A 27053-nucleotide genomic window follows, 5' to 3' on the forward strand; every position below is an offset into this window, starting at 1 on the left:
TCAGTCAATTTTAGAACATTCTTTAGTGGAATGCATAATGTCAAGAAGGCATTGTACATTGCAAAAAATAAAAAGTGTACACTAAAACTCAACAATTATCACAGAGAAGATATATTTAGGATAGTTACTCTTTGATGATAAATACAGAAATCAGTGCATTCATATATAAGATTGTATTTAGAGAAGTAGGGAGATAAGAAGGAGAATATATAAGAAATGAATTAATTTTGAAAGAAAAAATCACAGTAAATCCTTGTACACAGATAAAAAAGTAAGGAGGAATAAAGTTGATTTAAATGTCTTTTCTTTAAATGACTGAGTAATGGAAGAAATCAGATAACATAGTGATTAAGCAAGGTGTATATGTAAAAATCCTCTATGAAAAGCAGGATTATGGCATGTATTGTTATATAGAATCAACAATCAATTCTGAAGGAAAACCATGATGAGAAAAATAAGGAATATGAAATAAGGTCAATGAACTTTTCAGTTATGTACAATTTCTGCTATTCCATCTAATATGCAAAACAATAAGAGATTTTTTTTCATCAACAATTCATGATTTCAGGAAAGAAGCAGGTAGAATAGTTATGATAATTCGTCCCTTTCAAGAAAGAGGAAGCAAGTATCACAATTAATAGTGTGCCTTTTCAATGGTATAGTTACCAAAGGTGTCAAGTACCTGGAGGCTGAAGTGTTGATTCAAAAGAAGAGTTCTAAAATGATCTGCTTTACAGCAGGGAAATGGAATGCTTAGGCCTTTTATAAATATGTAGGATCACAACACCAAATTTAGACAGTGCATTTCAGTTTCTTTCCCAGGACATGTCTAGAATTTTATTTTTCAGAGTCCCTATCTAAATTCCAGTGGAATCTAATAAAAGGATTTCGGTAGGGGAAGTTGTGTCTCTAGCATGTTGGTTAATAACCCTTAATTGATCCTTTCCTCTCTGAATTTCTTTCGTCGTGCATGGTATTCTGTAACAATGTGTTTCACAATTTAATTACGTACTACTTTAAAAATTTCTTCCTGTTTGTTTGAAAGTCTCATCATTTCATGATCCTAATTCTCCTTTGGCAAGTAAAGAACAAATAATTTTTGTTTCACCTCCTCTATGTAACATTAATTTATGACTGGTGAGAGGACTTGAAATGCTCTAATGGAATGTCATTGTTAGAAGGGTCTCTTAAACTTTTTGGTTTTTTGAACATTACAAATGCTACATTTTTAGCCTGCATCTTTTAAAATTATTTTAGTAAACAGTTATTTCCTGGACATGGGATTTGTTAGAGAAGTTTTTGGGAGTTTTGGTTCTCTGTATTTTAATATTTGAGGGTTTGTTTGTGTTTAAGTTACAATCTCATAAAACAGCTTCCTGTCTGATCTCTCCAGAGCTGTACTTGGGATTAGATGAAGAGCTAATTTACTTCCTGAACATTATTATACTTTTGCAGGTGCAAATTACAAAAAAAATGTGGGCTTAAATCTGGGGCAGTTGTTTTTGAAGAATTTATGTAATACTAGAAATCTGAGAATATACAGACTGAAATGAAAAATCCTTTTAAAATGCCATAAAGGAAGAAAGAAATATGGCTGGCTTTTGGGTTGAGACTATCCCATGCTTTTGTCTACTACCTGTGAAAACTAGGGAGAGTTCTAGACTGAACCTTATCTGCTTGTAGTGAAATATTCTCCTGTGTTACAATTTCTTTAATTCCATGTTCATTTTCAGACAATTTATGGGACTTCAGTGATAAATATGGTTGCCTCCATGCATAGCCTTGGGACAAAGAAAATTCAGTCAGTGAAGTCTTTGGTAAAGCACTGCATCTAAGAAAGTGCTCAATGCCATTCTTGTTGTCTGGTATCCAACCATAACCAGTGAGAAGGAAAGTCACTGTACACTTGCCAGTAAATTCTCAAAGGTCTCTTTTAAGCTGCTCTATAATTCTTGAAGCAATACAGCATCTCTTCTAAAATGAAATTTCAATTTACATCTTTGCACAAGGTCTTTATGTTATTTTGATCAGATGTTTCTTTACAAAATGGTGTTCAGTGGCTTTATAAGGGCCTTTTTATTTTTGCTTCCTGGCCAGGGGGGTGATTTTCTGCTCTGTTCTAATTTGCCAACAACAAAATGGGAAAATAAACTAAATATTGCTCTTGTCAGAACTACTAAAGAATTTCTGTGGGATCAGAATCTAATCAATCATTAGAAGTTCCTCAATAAAATCCAGATCTTTTTATATATTTCCCATATCACACGCAATTTCATGTACTTTCAGTTTATAAATGCAAGCTTCATTCAATCTGAAACAGTAATATTCAATAAAATTTTCTCCTGATATGAGTCAAAGATGTCCTACATGATTTTTGGTCCATATTTTACTGTCTTTGCTTCCAATTAAATGATCTGTGAATACTGGTAATTACACTGCCTTCCTTTGCCAAATCACTGAAGTATCAGTAAAGGGTCATCATTTAAACAGCTACAAATTAATCACAAAAGCCAACCTTTAACACATGCATACAGTGATTTGAATCCAGAATGTCCCCCTTATGCCTCTTCATTTTCCTTTTTTGAATTGTAGCTATTGTAGCTGTATTACATCACAGGACATTAAGCATGTTTCAGCTCATGGGACTGAGTCAGTCATGATTTTAGAAATTGAAACCAAATGTTATAATACTGTAAATGACAATATTTGAAGCAGTAACAGTTTCCTAATAGGCATGTCTATTTAATAGATGTCTAGGTTTTCAGATTGAAAATGTAATAGTTCTTTCACTAACTGAAATGAAAATTCTAATTTTGACAGCAACACCAGAAGATGCAAACCAAAAGGGCAAGAAAGTCAATAACAAAAGTAGAAATTATTTGTGAAATTATTCTTACTAGCGGAATTACCATGGTTGGCAGATGAAAGGCATGGATTTGGGTTTTTTTATATTTCTTCTTGTCTTATTAGTGAGGATTCAAACTGTATGGCTTCCCAGCAGTGTATCATACCATATTAAGAAGGCTATGTAATAGTAGAAGAGAAAGAGAAATGGGATAAAAAATTTGGATAGGTTAGTTTCTTTTCTATAATAAGCTATTGTAGTTTGGAGTTAGAAGGTGTTGGGGGCAGGAAGGACACATTTCAAAGAGTTAACATCTTCATAGCACTGGTTCCATTTTTGTGTGGAAAGTCAAAAGAGTAGTTTGGTAGACACACAGCACATGGGCAGAACTGGAATGTAGTGAACACCTTAAAAGAGTAAAATATCTCACTGGATAAAAAGGTCCAGAGAAATGTGTGTCAGGAGCCCAAATGCCTCCATTAATGTAGTGTGTCAGCCCCTTCATCCTTATCATGAAATGAGTGCATAATAATGTGTTTGTATCTGCTTTCATGATCTTCACAACCTCTGCATAATTCTGTAGAGAAGCAAATATCCTCTGTGCTAGAGTATATTAATAGCCATTACTCTTTGAGTTTGCTCATGGAAAAAATAAGTATATAAATGATAATAAAAGACATGAAAAGAAGAACTGAAAATTGCTCATTCCAGCTGAAGGTGCAAGTTAACTGGCTTGGGATTTTGTAGTTGTTTTCTGCAGATACCAGTGACCTTTTTGATGTTCAGTCTGAAAAATGGCATATCCAGTAATAAACATGATGTTGGAACAGCAATTTAATACATTATAGGAAAAAGAACCATATTCTAGATTACTGAGAAAAACTGCTCTGCCAAACTTTCATATTTCTCACTTGGCCCACACTTACTTAACTGATAAAAACTGAATGTGAACAGTAATTATTGAAGGAATGGTTTAAAATATTATATAAACCAATCTGACACACAAACATGTGTTTTCTGTTGATTTCCATTACAAGAACAAAAAAAAAGCCCAAAGAAAATCGCAATAGTGAGATAACTTTTTAAGGTTTTCTCCATGATTTTTACCAGTGTTAATGTCAACAGGTTTTTCTAAAATGCAGAGCTTTTATTACACAAGGTAAATGAACTACTGTTTAGTTAGGATAATTATAATTTTGTTTCTTTTTATTTTTCCTTCTCTATGGTTCCCACTGATGAATATCACTGATAGGTAAATTTTCTTTAACTCAGAATACAGGTTAATTCTTGTCAGAGTGGCATCTAAGAAAGTTGAGATTGATGCATTTGGTCTATTAGCAGAAATCCTCAGCTGTTTGAAGGGGATCTGCTGCTTGGAGGAGTAATCCTTGGCAAGAATACGTGATTTACAATATGTAAATCGGCTGTCTTAGACAGAAGACTTGCCTTATGTTAGATAAAATAGCTTTCTGTTTTGTACTTACTTCTGATTTGGTTATAAGGAAATTCAGTTTTGCTGGTAATTGACAAAGATTCTTTAGAAATAAGAAAGAATAAATAAATAGAAGAAATAAATGTTTGACCTTGCCTATCAATTTCAGGATGGACTTATGATGTTTAATATCTCTGGAAAATATAGAAACTGTGAGAAGTTTTGGCTTTTGTATAGTTGTCCTCTACAAGCTTGGGTATAATTATTTTTCTTTCTTTCTATTTATACTCAAAAGATTGCAGTTCATAGTGTTCTTAAATATTTTTAATTTAGCTAATCTCAGTGTCTTGAGGGTTTATAAACTGTTGCTTACTATACTATGTATTTCATTTTCAGTCACTCACTGAAACAAGTTAGGTATTTAGAAAGCCTGGGACTACAATTCATAGTTCCAGGCATGATGTGATCCTGGACAGAAAAACAATGTACAAATCACATTTTACACTTCAGCTTAGTTTAGCTACATGTATGCAAGTAGCTGGAACAAAACTTCATTAAGTTCAGTCATACTAAAAGGTGGTCTAATTTGGTTCACTACAGTTGGCATCCAAACAGTTGGATTTTCCCAGCCTAGAGCTAGCACAGCTATCTAGTCATGGGTCTGCATTGCAAAGACTAACAGTATGTCCTAGCCAAGTGAAACAGCAGAGGACAGAGCAAACTATGTTAATAGAAGCCCCATCAGCAAGGTTGGGAGATGGGTGGAAAGTTTACTGGCAAGTATAATAGAAACATGTAATACTCATTTTCTGTTAGATTATTGTTTGCCAATAAATTTACCTTTGTAAAGAGAATAGCAACAGCTCATTTAATGACTTAAAAATGCTACAAATTAGGCTTGAATTCTTGGAGTATTTATCATCTACAGTAATTTCCATTTTTAAGAACATACATCTTGAGAACATGTTGCAAGGTGTTTTATTTCGGTTATAGTCAAACCTGAAACTGCAAGTTGGAAAGATCTCATATAAAAACATTCTGTTTCTCAATTGCTTTTTTAATGGATATTTAAGGAGTTTACTTATTTCAGGGCACCAACCTCTTCATAAAAGCTGATGTTCATATTCAGAAACGTGGTATTTAAATAAGCATTACAAAACATTAAATCTTGAATGATGTAAAAGTAAGCACAGTGAATGAAACAGTCCATGTTTTCTCTCCCGTGTTCATTTCTTTTAGTGCTGGAGTCGGCAGGACTGGCTGTTTCATTGTGATAGATGCCATGTTAGAGAGAATAAAGCATGAAAAGACTGTAGATATTTATGGCCACGTAACTCTAATGAGAGCACAGAGGAATTACATGGTTCAAACTGAGGACCAATACATCTTTATCCATGATGCACTGCTGGAAGCAGTGACATGTGGAAATACCGAAGTGCCAGCCAGAAACCTGTATGCATATATCCAGAAGCTGACACAGATAGAAACAGGAGAGAATGTCACAGGAATGGAACTGGAATTTAAGGTACTGGGATTTTATGTTGTGGGTAACCAAAACCAAATGATGTAACACTGAAGCTGCTCTGTTCTCCGCCACTTGTTTCCAGTAATCAGAAGATAAAAGACACCATTCGACTAATATTTTAAATTAGGAAGATGGTTCTTTCTAAAAAGTACAGTTCAGTTCTCAGTGGGTGTCTGGACAAGAACCCTTCAGTTGAGGGTGATTTAACCATGCTGTTCCTTTATTGTTACTATATCTTGAAATACTGGAATTTGTCCAAATGCACTAATGGAGCAGACATTGTGCTTTCAAAAGATGTTAAAGAAGCTTTACAAATATTTGGGTAATGCAATAGGATATGGAAAAATAAGCACCTGAAGTTGAAATTATTCATTAATGGCTACTGAGCAGAAATTATAAAACCTGATAGTGTCGCTTGTTTTTGTTACACCTGGCCTTAATTGTTTTAATTTGTTTTCAACAGCGTCTTGCTAGCTCTAAGGCTCACACTTCAAGATTCATCAGTGCCAATCTTCCATGTAATAAATTCAAAAATCGCCTTGTCAATATTATGCCATATGAATCCACAAGGGTATGCTTGCAGCCTATCCGAGGAGTAGAAGGCTCTGATTATATTAATGCCAGTTTCATTGATGGATACAGGTACAAATAGTGATGTGTTCTTATCTTTACTGTATTAAAAATTTATAAAATTGTTTCTGTAATTATGTTGAAAATAACAAAACTTAGTATAGAAATTTAGTAAATTTTTTGTCTGTTCAGGGCTTGTTTGATTGGATGTTTTTTAAAATTTTAGTAAAGGGTATATTATATTTTTTTCCCCATGTAATATAGAAAAATTTTGTAAATTATATAGAATCTTAAATATTTTATTTTTACCTGTGTTTAAGCCACTGAGAGCTCTCAGTATGCTTTACATGCTGAAAGCTACTGAGACGTTAGCATGGTCGTGATTCGGAGCCTTATTTCTTCACAGGTTTTTTGCCTGAAAGGATGTATAGAAATAAGATACAGGAGATACACTCTGTGTGTCAAGGTGATGACCTATAGTTTTGGAACACTACCTAGGACTTGACCTAACCAAAGAAGGCCTTTTGTATATAAACAGATGTGCAGCCCACTGGCATCTTCATGACAACATGGAGCAATATGCCCTTGGCTGACTTAAAGTAGCTGGCTGAAAAGTAGCTGGTTGAAAAGGACATGAAAGGGAAATGGCATTGTTTGCCTATGTTTGCCACAGTTTAGGTGTGCCTGAGTATCCATATCCACAGAGTGAATTTTCTGAGCCTCAGCTCATAATTGAAAATAAACTTCATCTCCACTATCACCCACAAAGGTATTGCTGTTGCTTGAAAGAAGCATGAGCAACACAAACTGGTCAACATCTTATAAAGCTGTTGAGCCAATCTTTTAACATTTTGGTGGTAGCTTTCCCTAGTAGGATATTAGGGCCTAGAAATTCACACTTCATTCCCAAATTTTCTTCCTGCCTTACTTTTACTGGAGGCATCAGACTGTTGAAATGAAGTTAATAAAGAAACTGCTTGATGCTATAATTCCTAAACTTAATAGATTGTTAGACAGTTATTTCTATAAAATGAACCAGCACAACTAAGTGTTTCTTAAGTGCTTTTTACAGCACACAAAATTGAGCAATTAGAGTTGCATTAAAATTTAAATAATAATGATAAAGCCATACATCATAATATTAACAGAGTAATTTTCCTCTCAAAGTTCTAAAAATAAAAAGCCATAGTTTGATTAAACAATCACAATAAGGTTTTAATGTGCTCATTATTAACAGTATATACATTTTCCCTCCAGATAATGTTTTCATATAAGCAAGGAACATGAGTATAAATCCAAAATAGTACTCTTAATCTAATTTTTTTTTTTTTTTTTACATAGACAACAAAAGGCTTACATAGCTACACAGGGTCCTTTAGCTGAAACAACTGAAGACTTCTGGAGAATGCTCTGGGAGCATAACTCTACAATTGTGGTCATGCTCACTAAGCTACGAGAAATGGGCAGAGTAAGTACTGCTCTAATAGTCCTCTACTAAAATGTTGGTTACAGCAGCTCTTTTCATTAAAATATTTCATTCTTAAGAGTATCTAAAGATGAGAATTCTGGTTCCTTCTCCTCTCAAAATAGGAGTGGCCTTCCTGGTCATAGGTGTAAATTTTTCCAATCTGTTGATGTGTTGCAATGGACAAACTAGACATGGTACGGTTTTGTGGGACACACTGAGATTCAGCAAGAGAGACCATTGCTGTCTATTGAAAAAGAAAGATCTCTTATTTGGAAACTTCACTTTTGCAGCATCTCCTTGTAAAAATGTTGAAAGAAAGTGTGGTATTTTTTAGACCTGAATGTCTTCTGTGTGTTCTGTGCTGCACATTAAAGTTTCATCCCCCAATTTACAGTTCTAAACTCATTTCATTGGTACTCTGTCTACTGGAAGGAATGACATAGTCTGCTATCTGGACAGGATTACATCAAGAGAAAGCTGGCATCTGATAAGTGAAATCTGAGTTAGACCATGTGTCTGAGAGAAAAGAGATTATCCAGGACATGGCTAGTACATGCAGAGATAGAGTAGTGACTGAGGCTGGGGGGACTTGCTCCAACAAGCAAAAAGGAAGAAAACTGAAGGTGGTATCAAGATTTAAATAGAGATAAAAATTCGCCATTGAAAATTAGATTAAGGATAGCTCTTGTCACCGATAGACAAAACTGAGCAGAAGTAGAAGTTCAGATATACAGCAACCAATGGGAAACCCTTTGCAATAAAGTATTAAAGATAATTTTTTACTCTATACCAACACAAGCAGCTCATGTTCTGTCACTATTGACACTTTCCATAAATATTATACTTAGCTGAGTAGAAAAGGGTTTATACCAGTTTATGGTAGTGCTCTCAAGTAATAGGAAATGTAATTTACTTTGTTATTTCTTAGGAAAAATGCCATCAGTACTGGCCTGCGGAGCGCTCAGCCAGATATCAGTATTTTGTGGTAGATCCAATGGCAGAGTACAACATGCCACAGTATATTCTGAGGGAATTCAAGGTTACAGATGCAAGGGTAAGTCAACATAGCATTGCATTTGTTCCCATAAGTTTAAAAGAAAACATTTATTTCTTTCTTTTTTTCTGTGTTTGAGGTTTTTAGAATTTTTATTACTGTTAAGAAAATCCTAGAGGTATACTTTCTACAAGCAATAATAAAAAAATCAGATTAAGTTATTTTTAAATAAATGGGATCTTTCTGTAGAAATGATTGACTTCATTCAGATCTAGCATCTGGGCAGCACAATTTATAGTTCTCAACTATTTGTGCCAAAATACGTTAGATTATTTGAGAACTATTTTCCTCTTTTTCCTCATTTTCCCCTTGATCATTATTGGGTACAATTTTTGCAACATAGAGTGTTGTTTTGTTGTTTTGGCACCACCCTTGAGGCTGAGTGAGTATAAAGGTTAATATACTGAGATTTTAAAACTGCAAAGCAAATGACATTCATAAGAAAAGCTGGACAAGCTTTGCACATTATAATTTGATTTTTCATGTAGTATATTTTCAGCTCTCTAGTATATCTGCAGAGGAGATACATGCAGCTGTGACCTTAGCATCCTCATTTTCATACTTCATTTCTTATCTGAATTCCTTAGTCCAAAACTGAGTACTCATATAAGATTAAACGTACATAAAATTTTAATATATATTTGGCATTTCTCAAACTTGATTTCTAACACTTCAGTCTGTGTATCAGGAAAACATACTGCCAGCCTTTGTTTCTGTAGGCACTGTGGAATAATACTTTTTCAAGCAAAATAGCAGGAGTTAATGTCCAGGAATAACATGAGTGGCTACTCAGAGTTGCCCGTCAGCATCTGAAATATTAGTCTTCCTCATGACAACTGCTTTTAATGTGAGCCTCAGGTAAAATTGGGTAGTATTGTTAGTATTGTATCAAGTCAGCATATGAAACTTTTGTTTGGCAAATGAGATTCAGGTGTAGATTTTTGTAAAGGAGCTGTAGAGACGTTGGATCTGATTTCCATTCTATTTGAAATGTAGTAAGAATCATATGACTCATATCTTCTCTAGACTATTTGTGTTTAAGAAAATTGGAGAACAGGCTCCTAGCATCAGTCTTTAAACACACTTGCAAGCAGAGATATCCAAAAAATATCCAATCCAATTCCAATATCCAAATCCAGTTTCACTGCAAATATCCTGATAGTTTTAATTGATTTTATTAAAAATCCGTCTCAAGTTGGAAGAGTTTTTATGTGACAGTTCACAAAGCTCTGATCACAAAATTACAGTTATAACAAAAAGCCAGAGATGTAAGCGAAGTGTCCCCAAATGTTTTATATTTTTAAAAAAGTTCTTTCAAGAATTTGTATTTAAGTAGAATATTTAGGAAAGTCCCCTTACCTACAGCCATCAAACCAGTAAAGGGTCAAATAATTAAATAATTAAATTTACCAGAACTAATTTTATTTTACATAGTATTAACAAACCGCTTTTAGAAAGCATTAAGCACACACTGATATAACATTTTACTGTTACATGTTATTGCTGCTGAAATTTGAAGAACCTCTTTATCTTGATGGTCCAAATTTTGTTAAACTCCTTGGTGAGCTGACAGCACCATCCAAAATTTTCTAGTTTTGCTGGAAAATTATAGCTTCTTCCAAATTTACTGGAAGAAGTGGGAAATACTTACCAAAATGTACATTATAGTTTTCCTCTAGTTAGGCTTTTGTGGCTGTCACACCCAGTAATTGAAATCGTTTGGCTAAATTGTTGCACTCAAAGAAGAGTAAATGCTGGAGTGATTGCAAACATCTTCTATTCCTCTCATCTCCAAATCCATCTGTACTCTTATAACACCATCCATGCTCTGGCAGAGCCAAGATGACCAGTTATTCCACAAGGACAAAAAACAAGACACTGTACCTGTGTAGGTGCCAGCAGGAAGTGTCTGGTGTGGAACTCTCTTATTTCTGAAACCAAACTGTGAGTTGTTGTATGGTGAAATTGACCTCTGTAACTGTTGGAAGTTATTGCTTCTAACTGCTTTGTACTCACTTTCTCTGGAAACTTAAGAGGTCAGTATGTTGGGCCAGTCTTATTTAAGGCTAAGCTATTAGTGATGGCTGTAAGACAGTATTATCAATTCTAAAGCGTAATCAAAAGACAATTGAATATCCCCTGCGAGGAGGAAGAATAAATCCAAATGGTCAGCCACTAAACAGGATAAAACATTAAAAGCCCACTGTGCCACACAGGGATTTGAAAGTACTTATTTTGATAACTAACTGTGCAAACTGTCACAGTATTTAAAAGTAAAGATTTTAATAAAATGTGGCATTTGTATCTGGACTGCTGTTGGCAAGAATCTCATTAAAAGAAATCAACACTCTTTATAATGTCAGTAGCAGAGGGAGCTGTAAGAAATTGTAGATCAGTTCCCCATATGCTTTAATGCTAGTCTAACACAGACTAAGCAACTTTACTTCTCTGCTCATTAAATAACATTAAATAACAGAGGATATTGTCATTTCACAGACTTGCTTGGAGTACTGAGTTAAATATTGAAATATACTAATATGATTGATGTATACACACCATGAAGGAAATATTTATCATTAGATCTATTTATGACAGAGAAATGTGCTAACTTTCCAGTGACAGACTGGACACTAATAAGTTAGTGTCTTCCTTACTTATTCTACCTGAAAAAAGTTATTGTTATTTAGTGTAAGTCCTATCAGGGTCATAAACTGCTAAACAGTTTCCATCTCCTTAACAGCATGTTGCAAGTAAGTCAGATTTCAGGTTTTCTTTCTTTACTTTAAAAGAATGGAAGGTTGTTTTGAAGGGAATCAACCTGTACTTGTGTCTTCTTGATAAATTTGTATCATCTGCCTAAGGCTGTCTGGAGGATGCGATTTCATTATGTCTTTTTTGGAGAAAATAGGATTATGAAAGCCATTATCAGAGATGTTTGTATTCACAAAATGCCATTTTTGGAAGTAAACATTTAGTTCTTTGTGTTGATGCCCACAAGAAATCCAGTTGGGTGAATATTTTCAAACATTACATATTTGTTTAAGTGGAGATAAGTGTTTCACAGATATAGGCCCACTAAATTGTCACAGTGATCTAGTGGAAGTACACAGTATGGGTATACTCTCATGTTGCTGGTAGACACACACATTTTTACTGCTTTCCTCGCTCATCTGAGAGAAGGAGGCAAAATCCCACAGAACTAGAGGAAATATAAAAGCAAATTATTGGGGTTTCCTTTCGTTATATTTAAAATCACTTCTATATAATTTCAAAGGTCTGTAACGGATGAATGCTTGTGGTTTAAGGAAAAAGAGAGAAAGATTGTTCTTGCCTCCAGCATAACTTGCTACTTTTTGATGGGAATCTCTAGTAATAATGTCAATTTTTCATGAGTTTTACTTAGAAGAAAGTTCAATTTTTAATGAGTTTCACTTAATAGAAGACCATTTTGAAAACATGACAGGGTAGGTGCTAAGAAAACATGATATCTAGAGGCACCACTTAACATCAGTAGTTCATATTGCCATGATTTTGAACATTACAGTTGTGCAGAATGACAGTGTCAAAATCAACCATGTTTGAAAATGCAGAACAAATTGGCTTTCTTCATTTGTATTGCATTTTCTGTGTCCTGACTTTTTACACATTAAATAGGCAGATAGCACAAGTTGGCATTTAGTAATTCCAGTGGCTTCATTATAAAAATAACTATGATGCTGTATTCTGCACTTTTAATAAATACTGTTAGTATTCCTAACCACAGGGAACAAAGAGCTTCAGATGGCTTGTTTTGAGAAAGGAAACCCTTCCTCTCAATTTTAACTAAGTCCAAGCTGTTAGTGAATTAAATGAACCATTATTGAAGGGAAATTTGTTAAACAACTGGCTTGTTTATCCATCTTCTTCCAGGAAAAATGTTCACCTCATAGAAAGCAGCTTACTATTAAAGATAACATCTGCAAGGAGGGCAATGACTAAACAAGTCTTATCAGTAAAGATATTCCTGCTGTGAAGTATCTGAGCACGTCTCAGAAATGGAAAGTCAGATTAGATGACCTTATTCTACCTGATCTGTATATAAAGGAATTTGTAGTCCACAGGATTCAAAACATACTATACCAAAAAAGTCATATACCCTGGTGGGGTTGTTATGGCTTTGGCCTCAGTACACTTTTTACACCATCAGAATGCCAGACAACTCTCCTATGCAGTGTGGAAGAGAATCCACTCTGTATTGTCAATGAAACTCATAAGAATACTTCTGGACTGTTACAAAAGCTTCAATAGTAGTACTGCAGTTGAAAGAGTTTCCATAAATGTAATCTTAGCCATTCCCCAGCTCCTCTCAACATCCTTACTTTGTGATTGTCTTTATGATTATTCGATGACCAACTTTTAGCCACAGCAACACGCTTTATTTGTGTCTTTTGTTAAAGGATGGTCAGTCCCGAACAGTGAGGCAGTTCCAGTTCACTGACTGGCCAGAACAAGGAGTGCCAAAGTCTGGAGAAGGATTTATTGACTTCATAGGCCAAGTGCATAAAACAAAAGAGCAATTTGGTCAGGATGGACCAATTTCTGTTCATTGCAGGTAAGTAAACAAAGCTTAAAAACAATTTATATGCTGATTTGTTTTTTTTCCTAAAGTTGATTGCTGATTGTGGTGAACATGTATATTTAAACAACATTTCAGAGGTGAACTATCATATAATGTAATCAAATAGAGGGTCTAAAATGGAACAACATGAACTGCTTTATGAAATGGGAACTGTTCTGTGATATTCCATTCTTACAAAAGTGGTTCTTCAGAAATATGTGGAAACACATGGTTTTTTCATTTATAAATGCCTCTAATGCAGCAGTCTGGTCAGTGCTGCTCACAGAAGGCATAGGAAGAGCCTTATCACAGGCTGCTACATCTGATATTTTTTCCACTAGAAATTAAAAGTGAGGCTTTTACTTTGGTGGGAATTATTAGCTGCAAACAAGCTAGTTCCACCTCAGTGGCACATTAGTAGCCATCAAGATGAGGCAAAAAAACCAGTAGCTATCAGTTAAAATCAGTAGCTATCTCAAGAAAGGGAATGGAATAGAAAGTGGTGTTTAGAAATTTTGCCTGTCAAAGAAACCATTGTGGTTTGAGTTGATGAGTTCTAGCTTCAGAACTTTGTGCTCATTTTTGACGTGATGACTTCCCTCCTTTGCAATTGATATGCAGATGAAAACAGCTTGCATGGTGGTTAGAAATAATCCAGCATGGGCTTTTTAATATTCTTGTATTTTTTATTTATTTCCTCTACAGTATTCTACAGTCTATAGCAGATGGCTAAAAATAATATCTTTATCTCTTATCTCTTATTTAATAAATTGTTTTCTATAAATTCCATTAGGATTTTAGATACTCATTTTTGTAATATGAAATTATTTTTTGTAGATTAAATATTATTATTTATGTAACAGAGATGCAAAATACTGACACAAGTTGCAAGTTCTTCCTGCAAGCCAAGTAGTGCCTCAGTACTATCATGAAGACAAATTAATGAGTTTACTAGAGCCTAGTAAACAGAGGGAGAGAAATTCTCATCTTTCCAAAGTCAGGGGTAAACAGAATTTGAGTTCTTTATGATCCTCTAATCTGAAAGACAGACAAAATACATGTATTGGAATACTTGAATCCTACTTTTCTTGTGTGCCTAAAATTTTTTATAGGCTGCTGAGGAGAATAGCATTGCAGAGCACTGATTGGGATTCATTATGCAAAGGGGATGAAGAACAACCCAGATAAGAATAAGCCTTATTCTTCAACATTAATGAGTTTTGAGAGGACAGGAGTAATAAGAAATATTTATGCCTTTATGCAGATAAGAAAGCAAAGCAGTATTTTTATTCTAGGTTCTTTGTACCATGCACACTTGTCCACTTGTGACTACAGTGAATACTGCTTATAGTACATTACATATCCCTCCCAAATGGATGTGATCTTTCATGGTAAAATTATGGACTTCTACCATTGACTTTGCTAGAAACAAAGTCAAATGCAGTGTAACTAATCATGGCTTGGTTTTTAAATGTCTTTATCATTATTGTAATGACTGTTTAGGGACTGGTAATGCTAATCGTCATTCCCAGTGTTAGTCAACTTACATGAATAGGAAGTGTCCCTAGAAAATTAGTAAGTTTGTTTATTTCTTTCAGGAAACACAAGATCCTGGATACCTGTGCTTTCCTAGTTTCTGAGGAATTACTGATATAATGCTTCCAGTTTGTACCATGATGAGTTATATACTGAATTAAAACTCCCCTAGTGTCACTTCCTTTGGGTCTCCTTTACACTCTATACAATTTTCACAAGCTTGCTTTCTCTGTTACACAGTAAACCCCCACAACCCACAATTCTAAATTTTCTTTTTTCTCTAGCATTTTTACAAATAGGTCAGTGTATTGAATAAAAAATTTCTAGCCTCATGAGGCAGATACTTAAAATTATTTAAGAGAGCAATGGGCTATTCATCTTGAAGCAAAATTTTCACTTAAATTGATATTAGATATTTATAGTCTTTTAATTCCAGTTTTAGCTCAAGACTGAGGAAGACATTTTCCAGAAGGAAGTCAAGATGTATTTGTAATAATAAACTCTTCTCTCTTACAAAAAATCAATACATCCACATAGTTCATTAAAGCATCTCAACTTTAGTTTCTAGTCTAAATTATGAATTATGGGGAGTCATAATGCATCATGAAGGATTTCTTTAGTCTAGAAATCCTAAGCATTTTTGGATAGGAATTGTTCCAATGTTAAAGTATGTTTGCTACTCTAAGAGGAACAGGAGCAATTTCCTACAGGCTTTTCTCAAGACATTACACTTGATGACAAATTAAGATTTGCAGCATTGAGATATTTCCATATTAATTTCTCTTACTCATTAAGTCTCTCCTGGAGACACTTGCTGACAAGACAACAAATTAATTTCTTCTTTTCGCTTGAGATTTCCAAGTAATTTTTTTAAAGTAACAAAGATTTGTCTCATGTATGAGGCCAGAATCCTCTCACATGTTTAGAATTATTTTTTAAAAAAAAATTTAAATGGCAGAGCAGGAGACTGTAAAATGGTAGTCTGTGTTCAATCTCTTGGTCATTTTCCGGGCTACTTCGTTTAGATCACACTGTCATCAGGTCTGTAAAGTTCAAGCTGGTTCCATCGAGCAGGTTCCGGGATTTTTCAGGATGTTTCTGAAGTACTAGCTGTCTAATTTACCTCATCAGGTACCTTACACTGCGATTGCTTTAGATGTCCAGGACTTTTGCTATACCGTATAGGTAAATCACTACTGGCAACATGATTTTCTGTCAAGTGGTGTGTCAGTTGTCCTTTGGCTTCAGCAATCTGAAGGCACACAGCCTATGCAAAATTGAGAAATCTAATTGCTTATATCTAATACCCCTAGAAGAGCTCTGACCTAGACCAAACACTAAAATACTATCATACAGTTTGAACATTCAATTTCCACGCTAGCTTTGTGAATTGGCTGGATTTCTGTCATAGTTCATTTGAACATTCAAGAGTTCTTCAGGATTTCTCTGTTGTTCATGCTGTTCCATTCTTCTGTCTGGTGAATAGGTCCCGTAAATACTGAGCTTTCCAAGTTTATCTGGCTGGAGAAAACCTTGATGCTAAATTATTAGCATCAACAATGAGATGAGAAGCTGCTTGGTTTCATCCGTAGAAGTTCAGACTTAGAAAGTCTATTTTTCTGTGTAGTTACCTGTCTCTTTTGCAAAGGATAATCATCTTGAATAGGTGATTAATTTTAAAAGCTGACAGCTATTGGCTCTATTGATGGCAAGAATTTCCATCACTTCTTGAGGGTTAAAGCTAGTTTCAGAGACCCAGGACAGAACAGAGAGCAAATAAGCCACACATACACTCAAAGAATATTTTTAAGACTAATGTAGACAAACATGGTAAATGTATATCAGCATTGGAAAGCAAAGATCCAGACTTCCAGACTTGAATAAGGCCTGAATTGAGATTTTTCTCTGTCCATTATTTGAATTGGACCATATATGAACAAGTTCAATATTAAATGAACATCCATACTTTTAACTTAAAGTAGAAGGTAAAATAACACAGTGAAGATGTACAAAACAGGGCATATACATGGTGAAAGCAGTAAAGTAAAGCAAGTAAAGCAAACAGTAAAATGCATTTTGGCTTCATTTTCTCTTGTCAGTTCCAATGTATGTTATTGGCAACAAATGTTAACATTTGCCTTCACCATGCAGTAATTATTGTATATCTGGACGAACAAACCAAGTCTTTGCAAGGAAGACTGGAGAGTCTGGATGTACTCAGCAGATGTAAGGTTAGCTTTAGTGCAGTTACTCTTTTGAAAGCAATGTGGTAATTTGCTGTGGAATTTTGCTTAGTGAGCCTTTCCCCATATAGAAATTTATACACATATGGTGTGTTGTAACCACAAAGAATTTGTCAGCCAATTCTTTCAGCATTAACTGTCAATTAACATTTGTTTTTTCCTTTTATTTTCTCCTCATTTTCTTCAACAGTGCGGGTGTTGGAAGGACTGGAGTATTCATAACCCTGAGCATTGTGTTAGAAAGAATGAGATATGAAGGTGTGGTAGACATCTTCCAGACTGTCAAAATGTTAAGGACACAGCGGCCAGCCATGGTACAGACAGAGGTGAGCAAAACAGTATCCTTATGGAATGGTGATGGAAAAGAAATGGTGTTTACACAAGCAAAAATATGCACAGATAGAGACTGTATAAAATATGCTTATCTGAAGCCATATATTGGCCCTATGACTACAGGGTAGAATCTGCCATGAAGGTATTGGAAGGACTATTTCCTGTTATTGCAGTAGTTACTGCAAGATGAGGGAGAAAAAGAATAATTTCAATAGTGAATCCTAAATTGTGGTAGTTAAGAAAACCCATTTGTGAAGCATCACATGTTTTTATTTGATCCTTGTTCCCTGGCAGCAAGGAACAAGTTCCCTTTTTCCCTGTATGGTAGTAAAGAAGCAGGCAAATTGTTTCTGCAGGTGGATCCACTGATTCGTCCCCCCCAACCCCCAATCCTGCAAGCAAGGTCTTGATTATGTCTTCAGACTGACACTGTGTTATTTTCATGGTTTTTTGTGTCACCAAGCAAGTGGTTCTTTGGTCTGAAAATCATAATGGTAAATGCAGCATTCAGGATAATTATAGTGTAAATAATTTCTATGCTATAAAGTGTGGCATGGAGAAATAAAGAAAGTGATAAGCAGTATAGACCAGTTACCTGGGCCTGTATGCTTGGAAATCTGCCATGTCATTAAGAATGCTTAAACATTATCAATTATTGTGCTTAATTTTTGCCTTCATTTCTGAGCAGAAGACCTGGACTAAGCCAGGGACAATAGGTTAGCAGAACCAACAAAAAGGGAAAGAGAAGGAAAACATTTTAGATCACACATTTATTTAGTATAATTTGATTGACACTGGCCTTTAAATTAAGTCTGTGAAATTTAAGATGGTTCCCCAGAGTTTGCCATTTTCCAGAGGAAAATTAAACCTGTTCCGTAGAAGCTGGGTAGTTTTACTTCTAAGAAGACAACTTCATAAAAGCCTATATGAAAAATACAGATATTTATTTTTAATCTTGTCAGTTAGCCAAGTAAATCACTGTGACCATACTGAAGAGTTAATTCCATTTCTTTTCCATTACCATCATTCTTCTGGATAAGCAAAATGAAAAATGACTGCTTTCTGTCATTTTGGCTGCAAGAAATAACTAAAGTATACAGGAAATGCAGTATACAGTATGCTTCTTTGAGCCTACCTGACAAATGCTGAGTTCAATTCTGCAATATATGCTCCCTCCCCCTGCTTTGACTTATTTCTGTATGCTACTCTTCATCCCCACTGCTGAAAGCAGAGATGTTCTCTGTGTACGCATTTCTTCTAGGATTCTGTGGCAAACAAATCTCTCATTCAGCGTTATAAACTGCCAGGAAATCTAATCCTTATTAAACAAAGCACTTCCGTGTGGACCACGCATACACTTAAAACTCGGGCATATGTGTAATGTATTCTGCCACTGTTCTAAATATTCCAACTAATAGAAATGCTCCTGTATTTTTGAGCAATTTCTTTTATGTTTGGTTTCTTTTTAATTTTTTACTTTTTACCATTTAAAACGAGAATGGCAGTTGGAAGTAAATACGTAGATGTGCCATTTTAGTGTAAGTGTGCAACATAACATAAATGTCCAAAAGGATTGCTTTATGGAGGTGAGAATAACACAAACTTACAAATGTTGGATTCATCTGAGGTATAAGAAAACTTCTCACCACACTAAGCTTCTCTCTGCTTCCAGGTATAGGTTGAAATGAAGTCTGTTTTATGTGAATAAGGTCCTTTAGCTCCATATTTCTCCTTAGGGCCTTTTCTTGTCACAGGCCAAGGTATCTTCACATCTTCATCCAAGCCTTTATTTCTGAAAGGTTGGAATTCCCTTTGCTTTCTTTACATTATTTTTAACCTGATGGTTTTCTATACAGAATTCCATATTCAAGCTGTACTGGACCTTTTTACTTTGTGTGTTGTATGAGCTGTAGAATTCATAGTTTATTTTGCTACTTATTTTCAAATACGTGTGGGGAAAGCATCCTAGCATGTTCCTATGAGAAGAAAGTATTATGCTGATATTGTTTTAATCCAGAATAACAGACGGTCAGTAGGTGGGTATATAGTCTCTGCATAAAAAAGAAGCTGCATTCTGTGGAAAATGTTGTTACGTTAAATGAGTGTCTGTCTTCATCTGTTGTAACTCAGAGTGGTTTTCTGTTGGTGTCAGCAAGAGAATATTGCTGAACTAAAGATGCCTCTGCAGTGTATTTGTTTGTAGCTACAAAATATTCACTATTACTTGAAAGAAACTAGAAACCAACCAACAAGCTGACTTTTTGATGCATTTGTTTTCTATTTTCCTTTCTCTAGGATCAATACCAGTTCTGCTATCGAGCCGCACTGGAGTATCTGGGCAGCTTTGATCACTATGCAACATAAAAACCCATTGTGGATTTTTATTGCAGGCCCTTTAAGATCCAGAGAGCCGCTTCTGAGCCATACAATGTGCTTTAGAAGTACTTCTTAACTCTTAGCTAAGGAGCAATTATTGGGGATATATAAAATAAAAAAATAATAAAAAAAGAAACAAATGAACAAAATATTGGGGATATATAAAACAAAAAAACCAACAAAAAAAAACCCCACCCAACAAGAAGTATTCCATGTGGACCAAGAATTCACAGTTTAATAACCTAACCATAATAAAAGAATCCTGACCACTGAGGCGTCTGAAGGATCTCATTTACAGATACCTCAAGGGTTCGACATTGGTTGAAGTTAAAGGGAAGAGGAAATTTAATCAGAAAGAGTGATCATCTTATTCAGGATTACGCGATTTTGCGAAGAGGAGTTTTGAGAACTGCAGTTCAGTGCAGGATGTTTGTTGCAAGGTTGGGTTCTGGCTTCTCAAACAAAGCGGACTCTTTACTTCAACATCACCGTTTCCCATCATACTGCTCATCATAACACTTAAGGGAAAATGTGGGAATGTTTAAAAAGAAAGTCCTTGATTTAGTTTTTTAGTATTGTAAAGATACTGCTGACCTGTGCTTCATTTTTAACTGTGTAAACTTTTTCCTTTTTTTAACAAGAGTTTATCATTCGATGAAGTGAATTAAAGAAAAGGTTGCATAACTGTTAATATTTTTGTTTAAAAATGTAGATTTTTTTTTTAAGCTGTAGAACTGTTACCTGTAATATTGTGCTGTAGAAATGTTAGATACTTTGAAAATTTGCACATTTTTGTGCAGTCCTACAGTACCACAGTCTCGTTAGATATAAATTTTGTAGTTTTATTTGGGTTTTTTTTCTTTAAGAAAATATTCATTGTAATCAGTTAAATCAAAATGGGGCTTTTGGTTTATTTTGGAATCAACAGGGAGGCGCAAAGTATAAAGATGCTGCTAGCACATGCACACACACGCACACATATGCACATGCACACTCACACCCTCTCTCTTTTATATATATATATATGTATTACTGTCTACCCTTTTTTGACTCTCTGTATAGTTGCAGAGAATACAGATGGATTCAGATACAGATTCACACACATGCACATCAACATATCAGTCCTTACGTACCTGGATTTATGAAAGCATTGGGAAAGTTTTTCCACATACTACAATTATATCAGACTTCGATTTGATCATCTCTGCATTTTTAAGGTCCATAAACTTCTGTTTCAAAGAGAAGTGAGGAATGCACATCATTGATATTTGAATGCCATCTCTATCCCAAATAATATTCTATCCACATTTCCACTTGAACACACACACATGCACACATACAGAGCACACACATGCACACACGCACACAGAGTATGTGATTTAGGCTTCAAGTGAAGTTCAATATTTGTAACACTATAGTGCAATAAGAAATCATATTATTAAATGTAGGAGGTGTGCATGTGGGAAAGGTCAGTGCATATCCCTTTAGGAGGGGAGAATGTTGTAATATACTAGGTATTAAGATGTTTTAAAATTGTATTCAATAGTATACTGTCTATAGTGTGCGCTATATAATTTACATTTATCGTATGTAACAGGGCAAAGCCAAACACACATTGCTCTGTGAAATCAAACGTTTTGTGGCATACAGCATTGTTTGGGGATGCTGGGGTTTATTTTAATTTTACATTTAGAGTGCCTTATATTTGATGCCTATTTTGAATAGTATTTCTTTAAGTTAGCCTTCATTTGTATTTAGTTTAGTTTGTTTATATCTCTGTTGTTCTTTTCAAACATTTTAATACATGTACCAGACAATTTTGAAAAATATGCATTTCCAGTTTCTAATCAAGTATGGATGGTAATAAATGATAACCCAAAACACATAGGTAGTCAAGGCCCTTTATCTTTCCATATTTCTAATATCAGAATAGCCCACAAATTGGAAATCTATTTCTGGTTGGCTTTCAAAACCCACTTTGTCACTGGTTATAGTGTTATCTGTCATTGCCGAGCTGTAGCAGCACAGTAGCAGTAGTTGACATCAGCAGTGCTTATGCATCTTCTTTTTTCTTTTCTTTTTTCTTTTTTTTTTTTTCAAATTTATTTTGGGCCAAGTCCTGCTCATTCACTTGTGTCAACAGATTGCTAAAGTCAAACCCTTGCTCTTCAGTGGGAAGGTTCATGTAAGGCTAGCAAGACTGAGCCCACATAACATATTGGAGATTGACAGATTTTATTCCAGGAAAAAGGAAAATTCTCTAAACAGCACAAAGTACTTTTTGAGACTTTTTCTAGAATGCCATTTACATTGACCTTGGTCACCATGTGTTCTGCCATTGTTAGTACATCAGCATCAAAGGATGCTTTCTTTGGGGTTTCAAATAGGAGCATTGCTGTGGCTTCTTCATGTGGCCTCAACATTTTTAGTTCTTCTTCCAATTGTCCCACTCCTATAAGAAATAAAAATAAGAAAGACCAAACTCCAGCAATTGTATTTGAGCACTTTTGTAATGAAAGAAAACCCAAACCAAAAAAATCAAAACAGAAATATAAATATATATATATATGGAATAGAAGTATTTTAGAAGGCTACCTCAGAATGAGATTCTATAACTTACATCTGAACCAGAGAAGAATGTGCACTATGTTTCTTTCTCTTCTTCTTTCTTGATTTATACGTTGAAATAATTATTGAAAAGCCAGGTTATGTAGTGTGGTCATGTTCTTCAACTCAAATATAGGAATTCCAGAAATATGAAACAAAGTGTCATTTTGAAAACATAGACTAAGGAAGGTTCCTGCACACTGGATCTGTACAAAGATCAGTGCATTTTCCCTAGCAGACTGTCTTGCAAGCTCCAACAAAAATAAGGGAGTAAAAGAAATACAAAAAAGCAGAGTCAATTTGTGAGAAAACCTGTTGTACAACTAAATACTCCTTTCAGGTTTTTTGTTTCTTACGATAGGTCTTAGCATCATTGATGTGCATTCCACTTTCTGTATTCTAATATATGCATTCTACAGTTAATTTAAATTGTGAGCATCTTTGTCTACATACATCATACATTTCCAAGCTTAAAATTGGTTTCATCAGCATAACCAGTACGGTGCTATTATTTACGTTTGTATGTGTAGTTATGTCTAATTTTGTAATTAGTTGCAATGGGGGAAAAAAACCACAAAATATATAAAAATGATTTATACAAAAGTTTAATTTAGCTCTTTTTTAAAAATTTATTTGAGTGGTTAGATAGCGGAGAAGATGGCTCGGGGAAGGAGTGACCTTCTAAGGAGATTTGCACTTTCTATATATACCTTTGTACTATGCACTGCCCTATTGATTCTACACCCAACAATAACTTGAACCCATCTGTAAGAAATTGCTTACAAAATCCACTTGTATGTATTTAAAAGACACAGAACATGTTAAAAGGAAAAAAAAAAAGCAACTGCTTTTTTGTTTCCTTTTATTCTCTCCCATTTTACTTTATGTTTCTTTTTCTTCTTTTTTTTTTATTTTTTCTTTTTTTTTTTTTTTTTTCCCTTGGTGCCCTGATACTCCACAGATATCAGAAGGCTGCAGGTCTCATTATAACCATCCGTTATGTGGCTTTGCCATTCAAGCTTGGAGTGTCTTTACAAAGATAATAAAAACTTGTGTTCTTTGCTCTTGTTTTGGATGCATAGACTGAAAAACTTTAAAAAATTACCTTGTAAAATGGCTTGTTAAAAAAGATACAATTACCTCTAATTAGTAGTACGCGTAAATGTTTTACAGAATGAAAGGCGTGCTTTTTATTTTCTTACTTCGTTACATTGGTGGCAAAAGGAAGTCTGTATGAAAATCAGTTCTTTGCTGACACAAGTTCCATTTGTTACAGATGAATTCTAATAAAATGTCAGTGTTATGCAGCCCTGGTCTTCTTTCTTAAGCAGTACTTTCGAAATCAAAACTTGTTTGGTCCCTCTTGGTGATAAAGGAGTTTAATTGAAACTACAAAGCAGTCATTAATCTTCTTAACTAGCTGCTGGACAGTGGAAAATGCATTCTTAGGTTAGCAAATATATATCATCTTCAGCAGCAAGCTTTGAGCCAGCATAGGCAAACCCTTTGGCATAATTTCTCATAGTTTCATGAGCTTAATTGAAATGACCACACTTTACATGCCTCTGGAGTTCCCCTTTGTGCTTTCGAAATGTATCACTACACTGAGAAACTAGATTCTTCTCCATTCATAGGTGCAACTCAAAGAGGGCAAAATATCCACACATTTGAGGTAAATTTTGAATTTTTAATTCCTGCAGATTTGGCGGCTTCTGAGGTAAATCCAAAGTCACTTGTCAGAATTCAGTCCCTGAAATAGTGGCAGGCGCTCATGAGTTTTGACTGATTTCTGTTATGCACTGCATATGCAGTGAGTGCAAATGTGAGTCTGTGAGGCTACTATCCAAATACTGTGGTAGACTTTTTAAACACGCTGGAAAAGTTTTAGATGAATAAACGTACCAGGTGTATCAAGGCAAGCTACAAGGGGCATGGCATGGCAATCTGTTCAAAGAAAACAAGTCTTGCCCTGTCTGCTTGTTTTGAAAGAAGGCAGGTTCTGTCTCCAAGATTGCTTTGTAAGGGAATACAGTCTATTAGCAATTAGTATTAAGTACATGTTAATAAACAATTCTCTGTGCTGGAAGGATGTGCAAGACATTAACATTAGGGTGATTTCTAAGAACGTGTATTGTTCTTGGCCTAATTTCCACTTGAAGATGGTGATAATAGTGTAAATGTGAAGCCTTGGTATTCTAACAGAGGCCTATTAATGTTTTTCCACTGACTTCTGTGGATTTTACAATTACTGCATTGCAGGCTGCCTTTGACTTGAACCTTTTTTGCGTAGTCTGTGCAAGGTGGTTTAGAGCTGTGTTATGTAAGGGTTTCTTTAACTATCTGAGTGGCTTTAGATGGTACCCTTTAATGTCAGCATTGACTTCTTTGGATTTTCCTGTTCTGTGCGTCTAGCATGGACCATAATAAAGTGTGAAAATGAGTATTGACAAAAATATTTGGCTGTGTATGGCTTAATAACTTCTAAGTTAATGGGGTTTTAACAAAAGTAAGTTCTAATTCATGATTAACACAGGAAAGAGATGCCGTGTACTTCGAGATCATTACTGTTCAGAAATGCTGTTGAGATGTGAAATTAACCTATCTCAAAGCAAAGCAGTAGCTACAGACTTTCAAACACAATAACATTTACATCTTTTCTGTATTATCCAATCACTTGGACCAAATTCCCAAATTCCCAGAATCTTTAGTGTTCATTAGTATCTCTCCAAATGGGTCAGTCCTGATTCTAAGGAAATAAGGGATTTCCATCTATAAATGTACCCATTGCCTGCTTTTCCCAGTCTCTGCAGATGGAAGTGGGACACAAGGGAGCTATTGGTAATGGAATAAACAAAGTACTGAAAAAGTAATGATAAGGAATGTATGAAAATAAATCATTCATTAACCAGTGCCCTGTCCATTAACAACTGGACCTGTACCTAGTGATCCCTGAAGAACATTATAGCCATCACTGGTCAAAAAAGGAAAAAGTCTTTCTAGAAATTGCGGTGTCATTTTACTTCAGATGCAAACAAGCCCTTCCCCCCCCACCCCTTAATGGTTCTAAGCAGAATGAAGTTAAATGATTTTTCACAGACTTTGGAATTTTGAGGAAAACAACAAATTTGCTGATGTGTAAGTCAACATAGAATTGATAAATCACTTCCTCTTCCACAACACTTAACGTGAAAAAAAAATGTATCTTGTCAATGGAATTGCTGAATTTTATGAAATAACTTTGCATTTTGAATCCTTGAAATATGACAGCTTTAGACAATGAAACTTCAACAGCACTGGATCAAATTGGCAAAAATGTCCACAGCAGATACCAAATGGTACCAATATTACTTTCACTGTCAATGATTATCTTTAAAGCAATTTCAGAAGTTTGAAAGACTGCCATTTTTGTCATTATTTCACTTTGCATGGGGAAATAAAACACTGGTGGGGTGTGAGGACATAGCAAATTTTCATGCAAAAACCTGTGGCAAAATTTTATTGTATTTTTTAAATTTAATTTTAGTTTACTTTTTTACTACATTTTATTTGTTTATTTATATTTTTTTCCCCTTTTTCTCAAGGAGGATCTATTAATGCAGTGCTACTGCAACTGTTTGGAAAGTTACTTGATTCAAAACCTAAAGGATTTGAATATCACAGCTGTACAAGAGATTATATTATACATAATTATATTATATGTAATAATATAATATGTTATATATAATATTCAAGAGAATTTTCTCTTCATCCACTTCTCAAATCTGCTTATGAAGAGTACCATAGTAAGATGCAAAATGTTTTTCTGTCACTAATGCAATGAGTCAAGATGGATGGAAACATCTGCTGACTAGCTTTCAGAGGAAAGCAGAATGATAACCTGCAAATGAGACATTGTAGTGAATAGAGATCATTTTGCATCTAGACTATAAATAGGATGCTTTTGAACCAAAAATGCATTCAGCTTGCTTCTGTCAGCAAAAGTCTTAATTATTGTAGCTGGAACAAGCAAACAACCTTTCTTTGCCAATAAAAGTACTTCATTGTATATTCAACAGCCTTATTGGATATAGAATGCAAATCTTTGAAGTCAAAACTGCCTAGAAATGCCTTCTCTCATGCATAAAAACAAGAGAACAGAATATAAGATTTTTTTCATTGGAAGAAGTTATTTGAAAACACATCAGAGTTTCTATACTTCTGGTCTTCAAAAAACCAGTTTGCTCTTAAATCTAAGGGAGTTGTATAAGCTCAGAATTCTACTGTATCAGGCAATTTACAAACACACAGCAAGTTCTCATCCATGTAGTTAAAGAAAACAAGACATCATCTAGAAGCTCCAGGTAGGATTTTCAAGTTCACAAGCCTCATAAGTATCACGACTGACACTAAATCCAAACCACCCAGCTTGCACTGCCACTGCAAGGCATCGAGTTCAGGCATTATGGTACTTCAAATTATGCACACCAA

General features: G+C 34.8%; 1 protein-coding gene across 1 annotated transcript in view; it reads left to right on the forward strand.

Annotated features, from left to right (window-relative positions):
• Window positions 1-25039, forward strand: part of PTPRD (protein tyrosine phosphatase receptor type D) — a 368121-nt gene extending 343082 nt beyond the window's left edge. Inside the window, exons 26-32 of the mRNA XM_059874048.1 lie at window positions 5517-5802; window positions 6266-6444; window positions 7714-7840; window positions 8769-8894; window positions 13331-13485; window positions 17461-17596; window positions 19899-25039. Coding sequence (XP_059730031.1) covers window positions 5517-5802; window positions 6266-6444; window positions 7714-7840; window positions 8769-8894; window positions 13331-13485; window positions 17461-17596; window positions 19899-19967 — 1078 coding nt within the window. The 3' untranslated portion in view covers window positions 19968-25039. The remainder of the gene's footprint in view (window positions 1-5516; window positions 5803-6265; window positions 6445-7713; window positions 7841-8768; window positions 8895-13330; window positions 13486-17460; window positions 17597-19898) is intronic.
• The last annotated feature ends 2014 nt before the right edge of the window (window positions 25040-27053 follow it).

This window comes from Haemorhous mexicanus, chromosome Z (assembly GCF_027477595.1).
Source record: "Haemorhous mexicanus isolate bHaeMex1 chromosome Z, bHaeMex1.pri, whole genome shotgun sequence".
Lineage (NCBI taxonomy): Eukaryota > Metazoa > Chordata > Aves > Passeriformes > Fringillidae > Haemorhous > Haemorhous mexicanus.